A 15070-nucleotide genomic window follows, 5' to 3' on the forward strand; every position below is an offset into this window, starting at 1 on the left:
ATTGTCACCCTGCTTATTTAACTTATATGCAGAGTACATCATGAGAAATGCTGGACTGGAAGAAACACAAACTGGAATCAAGATTGCCGGGAGAAATATCAATAACCTCAGATATGCAGATGACACCACCCTTATGGCAGAAAGTGAAGAGGAACTAAAAAGCCTCTTGATGAAAGTGAAAGTGGAGAGTGAAAAAGTTGGCTTAAAGTACAACATTCAGAAAACGAAGATCATGGCATCCGGTCCTATCACTTCATGGGAAATAGATGGGGAAACAGTGGAAACAGGGTCAGACTTTATTTTTCTGGGCTCCAAAATCACTGCAGATGATGACTGCAGCCATGAAATTAAAAGACGCTTACTCCTTGGAAGGAAATTTATGACCAACCTAGATAGCATGTTCAAAAGCAGAGACATTACTTTGCCAACAAAGGTTTGTCTAGTCAAGGCTATGGTTTTTCCTGTGGTCACGTATGGATGTGAGAGTTGGACTGTGAAGAAGGCTGAGCACCGAAGAATTGATGCTTTTGAACTGTGGTGTTGGAGAAGACTCTTGAGAGTCCCTTGGACTGCAAGGAGATCCAACCAGTGCATTCTGAAGGAGATCAGCCCTGGGATTTCTTTGGAAGGAATGATGCTAAAGCTGAGACTCCAGTGCTTTGGCCACCTCATGCAAAGAGTTGACTCATTGGAAAAGACTCTGATGCTGGGAGGGATTGGGGGCAGGAGGAGAAGGGGATGACAGAGGATGAGATGGCTGGATGGTATCACTGACTCAATGGACGTGAGTCTGAGTGAACTCTGGGAGCTGGTGATGAACAGGGAGGCCTGGCGTGCTGCGATTCATGGGGTCTCAAAAGAGTCGGACACGACTGAGCGACTGATCTGATCTGATCTGATCTGAACACCCTATCTGGGATGATAAAGCCATGTCCTTGCCAGGGGATGGCCATTTCCACACACAGACACCAGAACCCGTTTCGAGCTTGATGAGCGGCAGCCTTGCTGAACGCACAGGTCAGTGGACTCCCCTGACTTCCAGAAATGGGCAGCAGGCCTGCTCTTGCTTGCATCATTCCCTTCCCTCTGGAAGGCTAGGAAAGAAACCCACTCAACAGATCATTTCAAGCCATGTTTTCCTCTTGTCCTGAAGGAAAAGAAAGGAATACAAAAATAGGGACCACCTGCATTCATCACCCTGCATTTTCTTCCCCTATTGATGGTACTGTGACATCCAAGCTGAAACATGAGACACAACAAACGAAAGCAGGAAAAAACAACAACTACTACTAGGCAGAGAGACACCGCCCTCAGCTCTCAGGCACGACAGTTGCTTGTCAGAGTCCCTCATCCCCCCAGGGACTAGCAGACCGAAACCCTCGGAGGTTTCCTCAAAAACCCCAGCCCCTGGAAAGTCAGAGGGTCAAAATCTATGTTCTCAAGGTAACCTCGTGGGAAATAAAGACTTCCTTAGCTCAGTGCCTATGATGATACATTTCCTCCATTAAATACATATCAACAATTGGACTAAAAAATTGTTGAGAAAGCCTTCTGCCCTTGGATGAATTTTAAACGTACTTTCCAGCCTCCTGGAAATTGCTCACATCTTGGATCCTTCTGAATATATTCCCCCATTCATTCTCTCTCTCTCTCTCTCTTTCACACACACACACACACACACACACACACTTTATTAAGCTGAACACTGTCTTCTGAAGCCAAATGCCAAGTGCCCTTAGACACAGGGCCTACAATCACAGGAGAAGGGTCGCTTCAGCCATAAAGAAAAGCAAGCTGTGCGTAACCCTTTATTTCAGGAGGAATGCTGACCAAATGAGGCCTGTCACCGAGGCTTTTCTTTCCCACAAGGCGCCGCCTTCGTGGTGACTCACCTCCGTCTCAGGCCAGGTCTCCCCCCCACTCCTCGAGGTGTGGTCCTCCGGCAGCGCTTCCACGGCCTTCTCGGCACAGCGCGGAGTCTCCACGGCCCAGCCCGCAGCCCCGGCCTTCTCCGCACAGTGCGGAGTCTCGGGCTGACTGCACGCAGGCCTCGTGCTCACTGTCCCGGGCTCCCCGCGTTAGAACAGGGAGGATCGTAAACGTGCCTGGACTCGAGGGTCACTGCAAAGAAAACACCCGCACCTGATGGGCTGACGCTGTAAGGATCACCTGGGGATCTGGTTCAACTGTCTGAAGCCCGGACGCTATTCTGGGGCAGGTGGTCTTTGGGTTTTCTGTGAAGATACAGCCTCGTAAACTCTACTGTGTCCGTGAACCATGCGGGTGGGAGGGGCAGAAGACCTTGTTAAAGATGCAGATGCTGATTCAGCAGGTCTGGGGGAGCCTAAACCCTCCCTGGGTTTCTAAGAAGCCTCTGTGGTAAGGGCACTATTGGTCCATAGAAATACACTTATTTTTTAGCTTTTTATTTTGTATTGGGATATAGCTGATTATCAATATTGTGATAGTTTCACGTGAACAGAGAAGGGACTCAGCCATGCATATACATGTATCCCTTCTCCTCCAAACTGCTCGCCCTCCAGGCTGCTGCATAACACTGAGCAGCATTCCCTGCAGTCTGAAGACAGAGGGTTTAAGCAGTGAAGGCAGACTGGTAAAGCCTACGACCCTCAGTCAGAAGACAAGGTAGAAACCACACGTGTAGACCTCTGTTGCTCCTGGCGGGCTTCTGGCTGTGCTTACTGTCTAAGGAGCTCTACAAAGAGCAGCTGGCACCACATCTATAAACTCAGTACCTGGCAAAGCATGTAACACATTATAAGGATAGTTTAAACAATGTTGGTTGAAGATATTTATTCCAAGAATAAAAGCAGTAACTTGCTAAAGAAAAAAAGACACTCAGCTATCCAGGTATCTAGAAACCAAAAAGAATGGGGAAAACAGCTGTAAATCCAAAAATGGAAAACAAGAAAGAATTAAAACAAAAATTTAACAAGATAACCAGGCTCTAACAGAATCCAAGACCACAAGGAGACCCCAAAAGCATGTGGAATCAAGGAGATCCTATGCACAAGCTCCTTTCCTTCGGTTTCATTTTCTTGGCATTCTATCTTGGGAAAATGCTTGCTACAGAAAACTGCTTGCTTTTGCTGATCAATAGATCAAGGAACAGTCAAAGGAGATAAGGAACATCTAGCAAGGGAGTGCACTGGCATTAATGAATGCAGACAGGCCAATGCGAACACTGTGCTCAATTACCATTTCTGTGGACCGAGCAATTTCTGAAAAGTATTTTCAAGCCATAGAACATGTAAGGAGCATCTATCTGGCTCCATTTATGGAAATACTCTGACGCCACTGCCTCCTGATTTTCACCTGGCCCACTCAAACTCAATCCTCTTCCTTTTACTGTTCCAATTTTAATACCCTCCCTACTGCCCTGCTTGGCCTGTGTGCCTGCTGCAAGCTAAATCGCTTCGGCGTGTCGGACTCTTTGCGACCCCATGGACTGTAGCCTGCCAGGCTCCTCTGTTCATGGGATTCTCCAGGCAAGAATACTGGAATGGGTTGCCATGCCCTCCTCCAGGGGATCTTCCCAACCCAGGGATCAAACCCGGGTCTCCTGCATTGCAGGTGGATTCTTAACCACCTGAGCCACCTGAAGCCCTTAGAAATTAAAGTCAAGCTCTTTGCCAGTGTTCTTCTATGTTCAGAAAAATAAGGGCAAGCCCCAAAGCTTGGCCATAAGTCTGTTTATAATAGATACTCTACATCAGTCTACTTTGTTAAGCACCAAACTTTCTCTGTCTTATCTCTTGGAAATTCGCAATACTCTTAAGCCATTTTGCCAAAACAATGACTAATAGCATATTTATTCAAGTACAGTTCACTCTTTTGCAATATAGAGACACAAACCCTGCACACAGAGAGCTGTGGGGAAGGTCACATGAGACCAAGCACATTCGCAGAGGATGCAGTTTAGATGAAAGTCCCATGTGCAAGGCTGTTCCCCACATTACACAGTCACAGAGGAGGGAAGATCTTTGACAGAATGCCAGCTGGGAGATAATTTGCCAAGCAAAACATTGCAGATCCACTGCCAGTATCTCCAGATAATTCTTCTTGGGAAGAGAATCTCTTCCTGTGATGAACGGATATTTTGACGTGATGATTAATCACAATTATATTGGGGGGCTGCCTGCATGTTTCCTCCCACAGAACCCTACAAGAGCCCCCCAGTGCCACAGACTACAAAAGGGGGCACCCAGATTTGTTTTAATTGACAACCGACCAGGAAATTGAGCCAAATCTCCAGAGGAGACATCTGTCATTACAGTTCCTCCTGAAAAGAAATGGGGCTTCTGCTTGCCCGTTAGTGCTGAGTAAAGGTCAGAGCTCTTCCTCAAGTCTTTTGTTTGAAAATATTGATCTTTATTTGCATCACCACTCATTCATTCACCGAGCCCTTCACAATGCTTCAGTGGATCTTTTAAAACTTAACTTCCTAACAGTAAGTTATTCTGAAAGGAGACTTTACTAAGTTCATTGATCCTTTTGCCAAGCTCACAACTCCTGAATCTGGACAAATTAAACATGGTAAAGATTTCCTATGCCAGTTGAGGGACATTCTCTAGAAATCCAGAAAGCTTTTCTTCAGCTCCAAGACCAAGAAATGAGAGAAAGGAAGAAAGGACAGGGGTGAGGGAGGGAGGGAGAGAGGGTTGGTAAGAGAGAGGGAATAAATCATGTAAGATCCATATTTCCAAAACTGAAGGGACCAAACAATTCAGCTAATGTATATTAATCTTTATTCTATAACAGAGACATAAATAATTTTATGAATTCATATGACCTGTACAAAAGACAAAATAAGATATTGTACTAAGTTCAGATATGGAATATTTGGATTTACTATTAGCTGAACAGATAAATCTAAACAATTTTAGGAGTTAAGGCAAAACCAGATGCTACTTCAAACACAACAGAAGGTTTGAAAAATAGGTATAATTAAAAACGAGGGCATCCCATCTCCAGTTAATAAAGTAGTCATGTCTAAGGAAAAAAAAATCCCTTAGGTTTTTAATAAAGTGGCTATTATCAATCATGTTAATTAAAATGAGCAATAAAGTATAAGATTTCCGTGGAGGAGAGCTGTTTTGCGCAGGTTTGAGGATTGAGCACTGAAGAATTCAGATATGCAACTTTTTCTGTGTTAGATTTATGATCTATTCTTCCTATTAGAAAATATAATTTGGAAAATATGATTCTTTCACATATATAATTAAAATACAACTATGAAGCATTCTTTTTTTAAGGGAAGTCGTGTGGGTGATCTCATAGAGTAAATTTGCGGGCAAGCCATTACCCTATTTGTTGAGAAGACACAAAGTCAGAAATTACCTTAAGAGAACTGAACAAACTAATCCCAAAGGAATAAAAACAAGTGTAACCGGTATATGGACACAGCACACAATTCTTTGGCAGGATCACACGAATCGTTGATTGAAGTCAGAACTTTACATATAGAGTTCTCTAATTCTCAGACCCGGTTGTCGGTCTTTGAAAACTAAATAAATAAAATGCCACATCTGCAACAAATTCAGTGATTCCAGGAAATTAAATTCAGAATAAACCTTGCAGACAGCTTTGAATTGTTACACTTAAGCATAGATGGGTATCAACTGTTTTGAGTCCCAATCCGAGTACACTGAAACGCACACAAAAATAATCTGTGGAGTTTGGTACTGGTTCAGACAGGCCTAGCATCCTTACAGAGAATACATACATATTCGCCCACAAGAAACCAGTGAAGACATCAATCCGGTGAAGCGGAAGTGATCCTCAGGAAGTCAGGGGCGGGCCGCCCCTCCCCGGACGAGCATCACGGAGACCTCAGATCCTATAGGGGGAACACCAGGAAGCCAGAGAACGTGGAGTACTGCCAGCCTCCGACCAAGTTACCTTTCTCCAGTTTTAGGTAAACCTTATCCTCCTTATCCAGGTAGAGCAGGACCCCATTCGTGGCGGCCTCGCGTGTCACGTCTTTATCCCCAGCGAAGGCAGATATGACTGGTTTTCCGTTTAACATCAGGTTAACCTATAAGAAACAAAACAAAACAAGACACCGAAGAGCTCTCTCTCTCTAAAGTCAAATGAATGAATCAAACAGAAACAGATTCACGATTATAGAGAACCAACTAGGGTTACCAGTGAGGGGAGGGAAGGGGAAGGGAAGACAGGAGGAGGGGATTAGAAAGTAACACTGACCACGTAGCAAATGAATAGGCTCCAAGGATATATGTGTACAGCACAGGGAGACACAGCCATTATTTTATAATCGCTTTAAATGGAGTGTAATCTACAAAAATATTGAATTGCTATGTTGTTCACCTGAAACTAACAATATTGCGAATCAACTATTCTGCAATAGAAAGAAAGAAACAAGGAAAAGAAGGGAGGGGGGAGTGGGAGGGAAGGAAGGAAGAAAGAAAGCATCTTTCTACAAAACATCTACAAGGGTCAAGGGTGGGGGGGGGGGTGGGAATAATGTCTAAGATGATCAACCTGGTAAAGTATCTGATGTCCAGTAAATATATCCCTTTCCTTTCAAATTAGCTAACTCGGGTGGCTAGGCTTAGTATGATCTTACTGAGCTGATCTTTTTAACTTGAAAAAAAATTAATTTCTCCCACAAAAATTTCCTTAAATACTCACAGAAGATCACCATCCATGGAGAAAAATTCAGCCATGTGAAACCCAACTCCCCTTCAGGACATAAGTTAGGCCTACTACTTTATTTCTCTCTCATATTCAACAGCAAGTTTTCAGTTAGGACACATGCCTGTGGCTTTCCAATACATTAGTAAAAATAACCCCATGCCCTTTGCTCAGAGAAACTCAGGGACCGCAAGCCTCTACTAATATCTCTGCAGGTTTACTGTACAGCTGAGACATGCATATGCTAAATAAACATCAGCTGAAATTGTAGAATATGACTGTCCACTGTGATTTCTTCTAGTGTTTTCCCTGATAAGAAATGTGCATTAAAAATAATAATCACTACTACCACTAAATGTTTTAATGATGGATGATTAGCAACAAATTTATTACCTTCCCTGCATAGTAAAATTTTGATTATACTGTGTCAAATATTACCTAAGTTTCTAAATATTGGCGTTTGGGAAAAGCTTTTCCATGGGAGTAAATTTGTTTACTAGATATTCATTCCTTTTATGTCAAAAATTAATACTGAATAAGTATGAGGCTGATCAATTTATCCATTCACTAAGATATGTAAAAGTGATAGATGTGTAATCTAACATTCACCTGGACACAATGTGACTCAGTGGTAAAGAATCTGCCTGCAATGCAGGAGACTTGGGTTCCATCCCTGGGTCGGGAAGATCCCCTGGAGAAGGAAATGGCAACCACTCCAGTAGTCTTGCCTGGAGAATCCCATGGACAGAGGAGCCTGGTGGACTAAAGTCCATGGGGTCACAAGAGTTCATACATAACTTAGCAACTAAACCACCACCACCAATATACAATACATACAATGAACAGATGATTTAAAAAGTATCCTAGAATTCCATAGACATGTACTGGTATTACTGAGTGTCCGCATATTTGAATATTATAGGAATTAGCTCCATCATTGTCCTTGAGTGTGAGTTCAAGCCTGTTCCTTAGAAAGCACAGCACAAAATATATTAACGGTGGAACTGCAATTGGTAAGAATTCACTAATTTCAGAGTAACTAAGGATAAACTACTTAGAAGATAAGCGTAGCATATCCTTTCTTTAAAAGTATATTGAATAATTGTTCCTTCAGCAATTTATTCTTGGTCTTAGTTGCTAACTGCAATTCATAATTTTTAACAATGACAGGAAATTTGTTTTATTTATTTAGTAGGTACTTGTAAAACTCTGATAGTCTTACTATTTTTTGTTGTTGTTGTTGTTGTTAAAAATTTGGGTAATTTTTGCACATGCATTAAAAGCAGCCAAGGTCTTATAAAGAGATTTGTGCCACTGAATTTTTACTATTTCCTTCCTTCCTTCCTATTTTCTTTCTTAACAAAAAAGTAGCTTTAAAAACTATGCTTTTTAAGTGACTGGTTGTTATTAAGGTAATAAGTTTAATTGTGTATTTTTCTATATGCTTGTCACATATTTTTCTATATGCTTCTATGCTTCATAGAAAGCGTTATTGGAAATTACATGTTTTAAAAATAAACTACTATGAAGATGGCTATTTTTACAATGAAAACACATAAATACTTAAATACATAGCCCACTATAGATAAACACTGTCATTTCAGGGTAGAGAGAGAACAGGTCAAAAGACATACCTGTATTGTTTGGCTCTGGTATACTTTAATTACGTGAAAACTGAAACTGTAAATTCCTTTTCTGGGTGCTACAAAGACAGACTCCAGGGTGAAAAAATTACCCACGTTTACTAGAATCTACAAATAAAAAGAATAAACACAGTCAACTATTACAATACTCTCTGTAAGTAAAATCAAGTGTTCTTCCGGTTTCTTTTCCTTCCTATTTTCTTTCTTAACAAAGAAAACTAGATTTAAAAAACCACAGAAAATAAAACATGGAGTTCTATTCCCTTTTTCTTTAGTGACTTGAAAAACGGATTTGTATGTTGGAAGGTTCTTCATCTTTTTAATGTTAGACGAAAAAAATAAAGTCAGAGCTTTGTACTCATGCCTCGATTTCCAGCAAGGCCAGCTGGCTCTGAACATGTGGGGCTTATAAACACTGGCTCTACCTTCAGAGTCAGAAAAAGGCATCAGCCCCACGTCTACACACCCACCCTCTGGAGCCTTGCATGCCCAGAGGTGGCGTTCCGGGCCAGCCAATTGCGTCCGCGGCTCTCTGCAGGCCCTCCTGGACAGAGGTACGGATGCTCCCTCCACTGGGCAGCGTGATCCATGACACCGAACAGTTGGTGCCGGAGTAAGGCGAACGCCTGGCCCTCCTCTGAGCCCCCGCCAAGCCTCAGCTCTGATCACAGCCATGCGTTCCCTTCCTATGCCACCCAGGTCTTAACTATAAATATTTTGGCCATGACTCAGCCTTTGCAGGCTGCCAGGGAGTAGAGACTGTGAAACAGGTGGCATTCTCTGTTCCCCCCAGTGTTAGTCAGTGTCCGTCCCCTGATCAGTTGCCTGCCGTTTGTTTATACGTTCAAGGGACAAAAAGGAAGAGAAATAAGTGCTGGTTCCCAAAAAAACAACAGTGCATTCTGTATTCCTAGATGTTCAGCTTAGTTCTGCTGATTATGAAATTAGCTCTGCATTTCAATAGATGACCTCTTAAACTAAATGCCACACGTGACAGAGAGAGAGTGTGTGTGTGTGCATATTGGGGATGGGGGTAGCAGGCAGGATATAACTAAGGTTTCTTCCATTTCTCTCCAAGAAATAAATCTAGAAGTGGCATTCAGAAAAATCAGATGTCCTTACAAAAGTACATTTCCCCCATATCAATGGCAATCTGCTACTATTTCTTTTAAACACTACATTCAGGCTAATATTCAGCCCTTTGCATAATTCCCTAGACATACTATTACCTGTGAGCAACGCATCAGAATATAGTCCCGGTCAGGTAGATGTACCAGGCTCAACCCCCAACTTAAAATGCGTCTGTGTGTATCATTTTATTCTGAGATTACTCCTTTTTCCAAGTAAACATCAGATTTCTTCCTCTGACCCTATGATCGATGGTCTTTCAGCAACAAATCACCAGCTATGCAATACTTCCCAACAGAGGTTTTACAAAGATTTGTTTAAGCACATTTAAAATAATTTGAGGTACTTAGCAGGGGCTCCCTGAATCAGACACAAGTAGCATAATTCATTAGCAATAATGGAGCTAGCTGATTAGCGTTGACTACACATAAGGCTGAATGTTGACTGTACATTGTAATTAGAGCACCCAGACACCTCGAGATTTATTACCAAATGTGTCTTATTCTCTCTAAGACGCAGGAGCACCCAGAACAGGAGAGCAAACCCTCCTCCTCTTCTAAATGACAGAAAGGTCACTGAACACAGTGCGCTGTACAGAGGACAGTGCAGTGTCCACAGTATTTAATCAGTGCCCTGAAATACAGACCAGGGGTCGTGCTGGACTTTATTTCCATCAAGATGAAAAATACTGCACTAAAACCCAAAGGGGTTGCTTAATTCTTTTAAAATAATGGCTATTCGATAGGAAGCCCCAGAGAGGCATTCTCTGTCTTTGACCAGCTGGAGAGTACATTACTTAGTAACAATTAAGTAAGGAAGAGAAATGTCACCTCATGGCTCCCCGGGCACATCCGACAGCACCACTTAACCCGTGCTCGTGCCCATGTGGCATGCCACTGTGAACCACACGCACGACTTTGGAATTTAAAAGACTCTGGGTGCAGCAGAGGTTGAAATGATCAGCCTGGAGTCTGTTTTCAGTTTTAAGACTCCTTCCTCAGCTGATACCCTGGAGTTTCTCAGCGCTAGACCCACGACCTCCGATCGCTAAGATGAAGCTCCAGTGGCCACCAGTCGCTCCCAGTCCCCTGTCCTCAGCCCCCAGCCCTCTCTCCCCACTGCTTTGCGGGTCTCTGAAAAGGGCAGGAGCTGGGGACGCAGAAAGGCTTCCCAGCGCTTCCCTACAGGAGCTCAGCGCCTCAACCCATTGCTTCTCTCCTCCTCTCAACTTTTCCAAGTAGCGGAGGAGGGCTTTCTGCTGCAGCCGCGGTTGGCACCGAACAGGGAGCGAGATACGACCGGGGCCCCCGCTGCCGCCTCCGCAGCCCCCTGCGGGATCTGTGCAGTGTGTGGACCCCTCCCAGCCCACCCCGCCCAGGGCTCCCTCTAGGGAGAAGCCTCTCCATCCGGGAGGAACACATCATCTGTTCTGCCCTGGAAAGAGTCCCCTGCTTGCCGGAGGACGGCCTCCGCGGCCCCGGCAGAGGAGTGGAGGCCGGGCGCCAGGCTCGAGCCGAGAGACGGCGAGGTGCAGGGACCAGGACCCGCCGGTTCCAGCAGACCTGTTGCTATTCAACGTGTCTCGAGTTCTCCCTGCGGCTCTGCGCTGCCAGCCCCTCTCCCATCGCTCCAGCAGCTCTCCGGAGGCCAGAAGGGAGTGGGGGCGGGCTGGGGCGGGGGAGACCTCAGAAGTTTCAGATCCCGACGCGCGGAGACGCCAGCGCCAACCCGGTGCCGACCCGGCTCCCTGCACCGCAATCAGAGCGGCTCAGCCGCCTGCACGTCGCCCCTCCCGCCGCCCGAGCCCTGGCCTCCCGCGTCCCCCGGGGCTCTGACCTGGTCGAAGTAAATGATGCGCGTCTTGTTGCTCATCTCGGACGGCTCGTGGTTGGTGCTGCGCACAGCCGAGAAGGCGACCTTGGAGTTGGCTGCCCGGACCGAGATCCCCAGGGGCGAGGAGGAGGAGCCCTTGGAGTCCGTGGCCGGGTTCGAGTCGCACACCACGAGGCACTTGCCCTCCAGCACGATGGGCTCCGTGTCATTCTGCGCCCAGACGCGCAGCCCCGGCAGGGCGAGGGCTAGCAGCAGGGCCGGCAGCGCGCCCGGCGCCCGGCGCCCGGGGCCCATGGCGAGCGAGGCTGGGGGCCGCCGCAGCTGGCCGGCGCTCCCGCGTGCCCGCGTGGCCTCCTCCCCGGGACCCCGGCGCTGGGGACGGTGCGGGTGGCTAGATGCACCACGCGGCGGGGCCGGCGGCGGCGCGCGCACCTCCGGCAGCTCCGTGGTTTGAAGTCAGAGTTCCCCCTCGCGCTGTCTCGCTGGCTCTGCTACCTTCGTCCTTTAAGGAGCTCATGCAGAACCCCCTCCCCCGCCCTCCTCCACCTGAGATCAGCCCTGCCTGGGACCCCCGCACCCACCCTTGTTCCTAGACATCTAAGTCGCCGAACCCTCCCGTTCACCCCTCAAAGAGGAAAATGATCAGAAATCCTCACCCCAAACCTAAGCTTCCCCAGGTGAAGCGCGCAGCAGGAAAAACCCAGGGGGCTCGGAGAAGCCCCGGGATGCTGGGGGCCTGTCGGGGCCAGGGTCGTCCCGGCTCGTCTCCGGCTGGCGGTGGGGACGGATTACAGAAGCCGAAGGTGTTTCCCGGAGAGGGAAGAACGCGCGGCTGTGTTCATGGCCAGGTCTCGAGCGACTCTCTATTTCGCTTGGTCAAAAAATTCCCCAGAGCTTGGCGTCTCTCGGAAGGCGGCAGGGCGGCAGCGGCTAGCCGGGTCCCCAGCACGGAGGCAAAAATCCGCGGGATCCGCCGCACGGCGCCAGGCAGCTGGCCCCGGAGCCCTAGCCCGCCGCCGCCGCCGCGCGCCGCGAGCCCCCGCGCACAACTTTCCGTGTCCTCGCGCAGCCGGGGGGCGCGAGGCGGGCACACGCGCGCTATTTATAGGAGCGCACGCCGGCTGGGCTTGGCTCGCCGCTCAGCCCGCCGACCCCCCGGGAAGGGAAAGGCGGCCGGGGACCCTCGCTGAGCAGCTCCCGCCTGGCCTGGAACAGACCTCCGGCACGAGAGGCGCACGGCTCTGCTGGCCGCCGAGGTCTGAGGCCCTCCAGCCCCGGGGGCGCGCGGCACCCAGATTGCGAGGGGCGGGCGCCCAGCGCCCAGCACCCGCCCGGCTCGCCCCCTGCTCGGTGCGGGCTGGCGGAGGGGGCCGAGGCGGCCCGGGACTCCGCCGCCCAGAGGAGCGCGGAGCTACCAGCCCCGCCCGCGGAGCGAAGGGCGGCAGCGGCCTCGCGCGGCGCGCGGCTGGGGACCCAGGGGCCCGTGCCACGGGCCCGACCGCGCCCAGCGCAGCGCGGCAAGCCCGAGGGCCCGGAGACCTCCGGAGAGCCTTGGGGTGAGCCGGAGCCGCTGGGAGCAGGCGCCCAAGGCCTCCTGCTCTGGGAAGGGGGGCCTCACACGCCTCTGGGTGCGCCTTCCCCCCACACCGCCAGTCCACCCCAGGCAAGGCCAGGAGAGAAAGGGAGTTAACAACAATCAGTCCTCAGGAGCCTTAGCCCTCCAGCAGCCAACCCCTCCGGAGAACACTGCACTCCTCGCCCTGTGCCTGCCCAGTGCCATCTTGGGCTCTGATTGGCACGGTTTAGCGGCCTCCTCTGCAGCCTCCGGTGGGAGGGAAAGGCTTGTCTGGTGACCCGCTGCGTGAACTTGACCAAGGCACTCACCTTTCTGAGACGGAGGGGCTCCACTAATCAAGGCCTCATGGGCCCCCCACTTCTGTGATGCTTTGGGGTCATCACTGCCCTCCCAAATTCCTTTCAGACTCCTAGCTGCCCAGCTGTCCCAGAGACAGGCCCGAAGTCTTGAATCAAACAGAAGGTGTTTATCGAGCAATGTCTCCCAGGTGGATGGCTTCCTACTCCTTCCTGAAAGAAGAACACCCTCCTGAGCCTGAATTCAAGCTGCTCTAGACAGAAGTCAGACCTGCGTCTCCAGGCTTGTCCCCTCATCAGGTCCTCCCAGAGGGCTGTGTGTTGAGCCACAAGCATCGCACTGCAGCTCCAAGTGTTAAAATCAGAAATACTTCTTCCAGTTGGTATTTCCCCAACCCCTACCTCCATATAATCTTGCGACTAAGGTTCCTGGAGCCAAAGGGGCCTGCAGAGTGTGCTCCAGTGAGGCCAGTATCAGCTCTGATTGTGGGTCCACGTGCTGTGCTATTTGTAAAACTGTTGAGTCACTAATCCACCCCAAGCCTAGCAGAGCTTTTCACCTGAACCCTGGCTGCACTTTGTACCTCTCTCCTGGTTTTCAGCACAGTCTGCTGGGAGAGCAGCTGCAGCTTCTTTTCATTTGATGCTGCCTTTGGGGGGACAGGGACTGGACCTAATTTGGCTCCTTTTTCCTCCTGTAGCAGCACTCTGCCTTTCTGGTCCAAAACAGCTCTTGTTACTGAAGAGCTGTTTTGGACCAGAAAGTAACTAAGGCCTGGGCTGTTCAATTTCAGGCTGGAAGAACTTTGAGGAAAAAAAGCTCTGTTGACTACAAAATTGTTAAATAGTCGATAAGTTGTCTTCCCTCCAACCCCAATATATTCTCCCAGCATGCTTTTCTTCCCTGGGTATCTTTCTTCCTGCAAGAACTCAGGTTTAAAGAAACTTCTTCCCTCCCTCTTTTCCTCTCTACAAAGTACTCATTTTGTAGCCCCCAAATCCAGCATGGTGACCATATTAGGGACTCAGAAATTGATTGTGAAATGACTGACTCCTCCAGAGAGAATGTCGGTATCAGTCATTCATCTTATGATATAAACTGGCTTAAATGAATCTCTCTCAGTAAGATTTAAACGCAATGCCTCCCAGGTAATTGGAGATGAAAGTCTTGGTTCCTTACTAACAGATGTCCCCTATTTAGGGGGTTCTAAAGATGCAGAACACTGCATTTTCTTTTGACTCCTACTGGAGAAGCTCTGGTATTGTAAATCACAGGGCCTTGTCTCCCGTTCCCACCACAGGTGATTGAACAAGGGGAGGCCCTGGGTTCTAGGGAAGTCAGCCCATTTGGTACCAGAAGCCTATGCTTCTGTGTCCTGATTCCACCAGATAAAGTGGGGCTGGTGCTTTTCTCTGGGATCTGAGTGGGACACAGATGGTCTCTAGTAAGTGCTGGGTCGTGCAGAGGAGAGGCCTGTCATCTCCTGAACTGGCCGTCAACGGGTTTAAGCAGACGACTATGCTGGAAGATGGAGAAGGAAACGGCAACCCACTCCAGTATTCATGCCTGGAAAATCCCATGGACCGAGGAGCCTGGTGGGCTACAATCCATGGAGTCGCAAAGAGTCGGATACAACTGAGCAACTTCTGTGTGTGTGTATGCTGGAAGAAACAGAGGTGACCACACTGGTGGACAGAGGCCAACTCTCCACACTGCTGAGAAATAGAAGGAGAGGGGGAGTGAACCGTCTCCAGTTTGTTAACTCCTATTCACAAGCTGTCCAGCAACCTTGAGTTTTTTGAGAGGCTCCTGCATCCTTGTAATAAAACGCATTTCACTTGAGCTGGTTGTAGTAACCTACTACTGTTCCTCGGCATTCAGGATCCTCAGTAGAACTATATCCCAGAAATCATAC

General features: G+C 48.2%; 1 protein-coding gene across 1 annotated transcript; it reads right to left on the reverse strand.

The window, feature by feature from the left end:
• Positions 1-4764: 4764 nt before the first annotated feature.
• On the reverse strand, positions 4765-11801 carry CBLN4 (cerebellin 4 precursor). Its single transcript, XM_055543284.1, has 3 exons — positions 11286-11801; positions 8313-8429; positions 4765-6058 (listed from the first exon to the last, which is right to left on the reverse strand). The coding sequence occupies exons 1-3, from the start codon at positions 11574-11576 to the stop codon at positions 5861-5863; spliced, it is 606 nt and encodes a 201-aa protein (XP_055399259.1). The 5' UTR covers positions 11577-11801; the 3' UTR covers positions 4765-5860.
• Positions 11802-15070: the final 3269 nt, after the last annotated feature.

The sequence above is a fragment of the Bubalus kerabau genome, chromosome 13, assembly GCF_029407905.1.
Source record: "Bubalus kerabau isolate K-KA32 ecotype Philippines breed swamp buffalo chromosome 13, PCC_UOA_SB_1v2, whole genome shotgun sequence".
NCBI classification, from domain to species: Eukaryota; Metazoa; Chordata; class Mammalia; order Artiodactyla; family Bovidae; genus Bubalus; species Bubalus kerabau.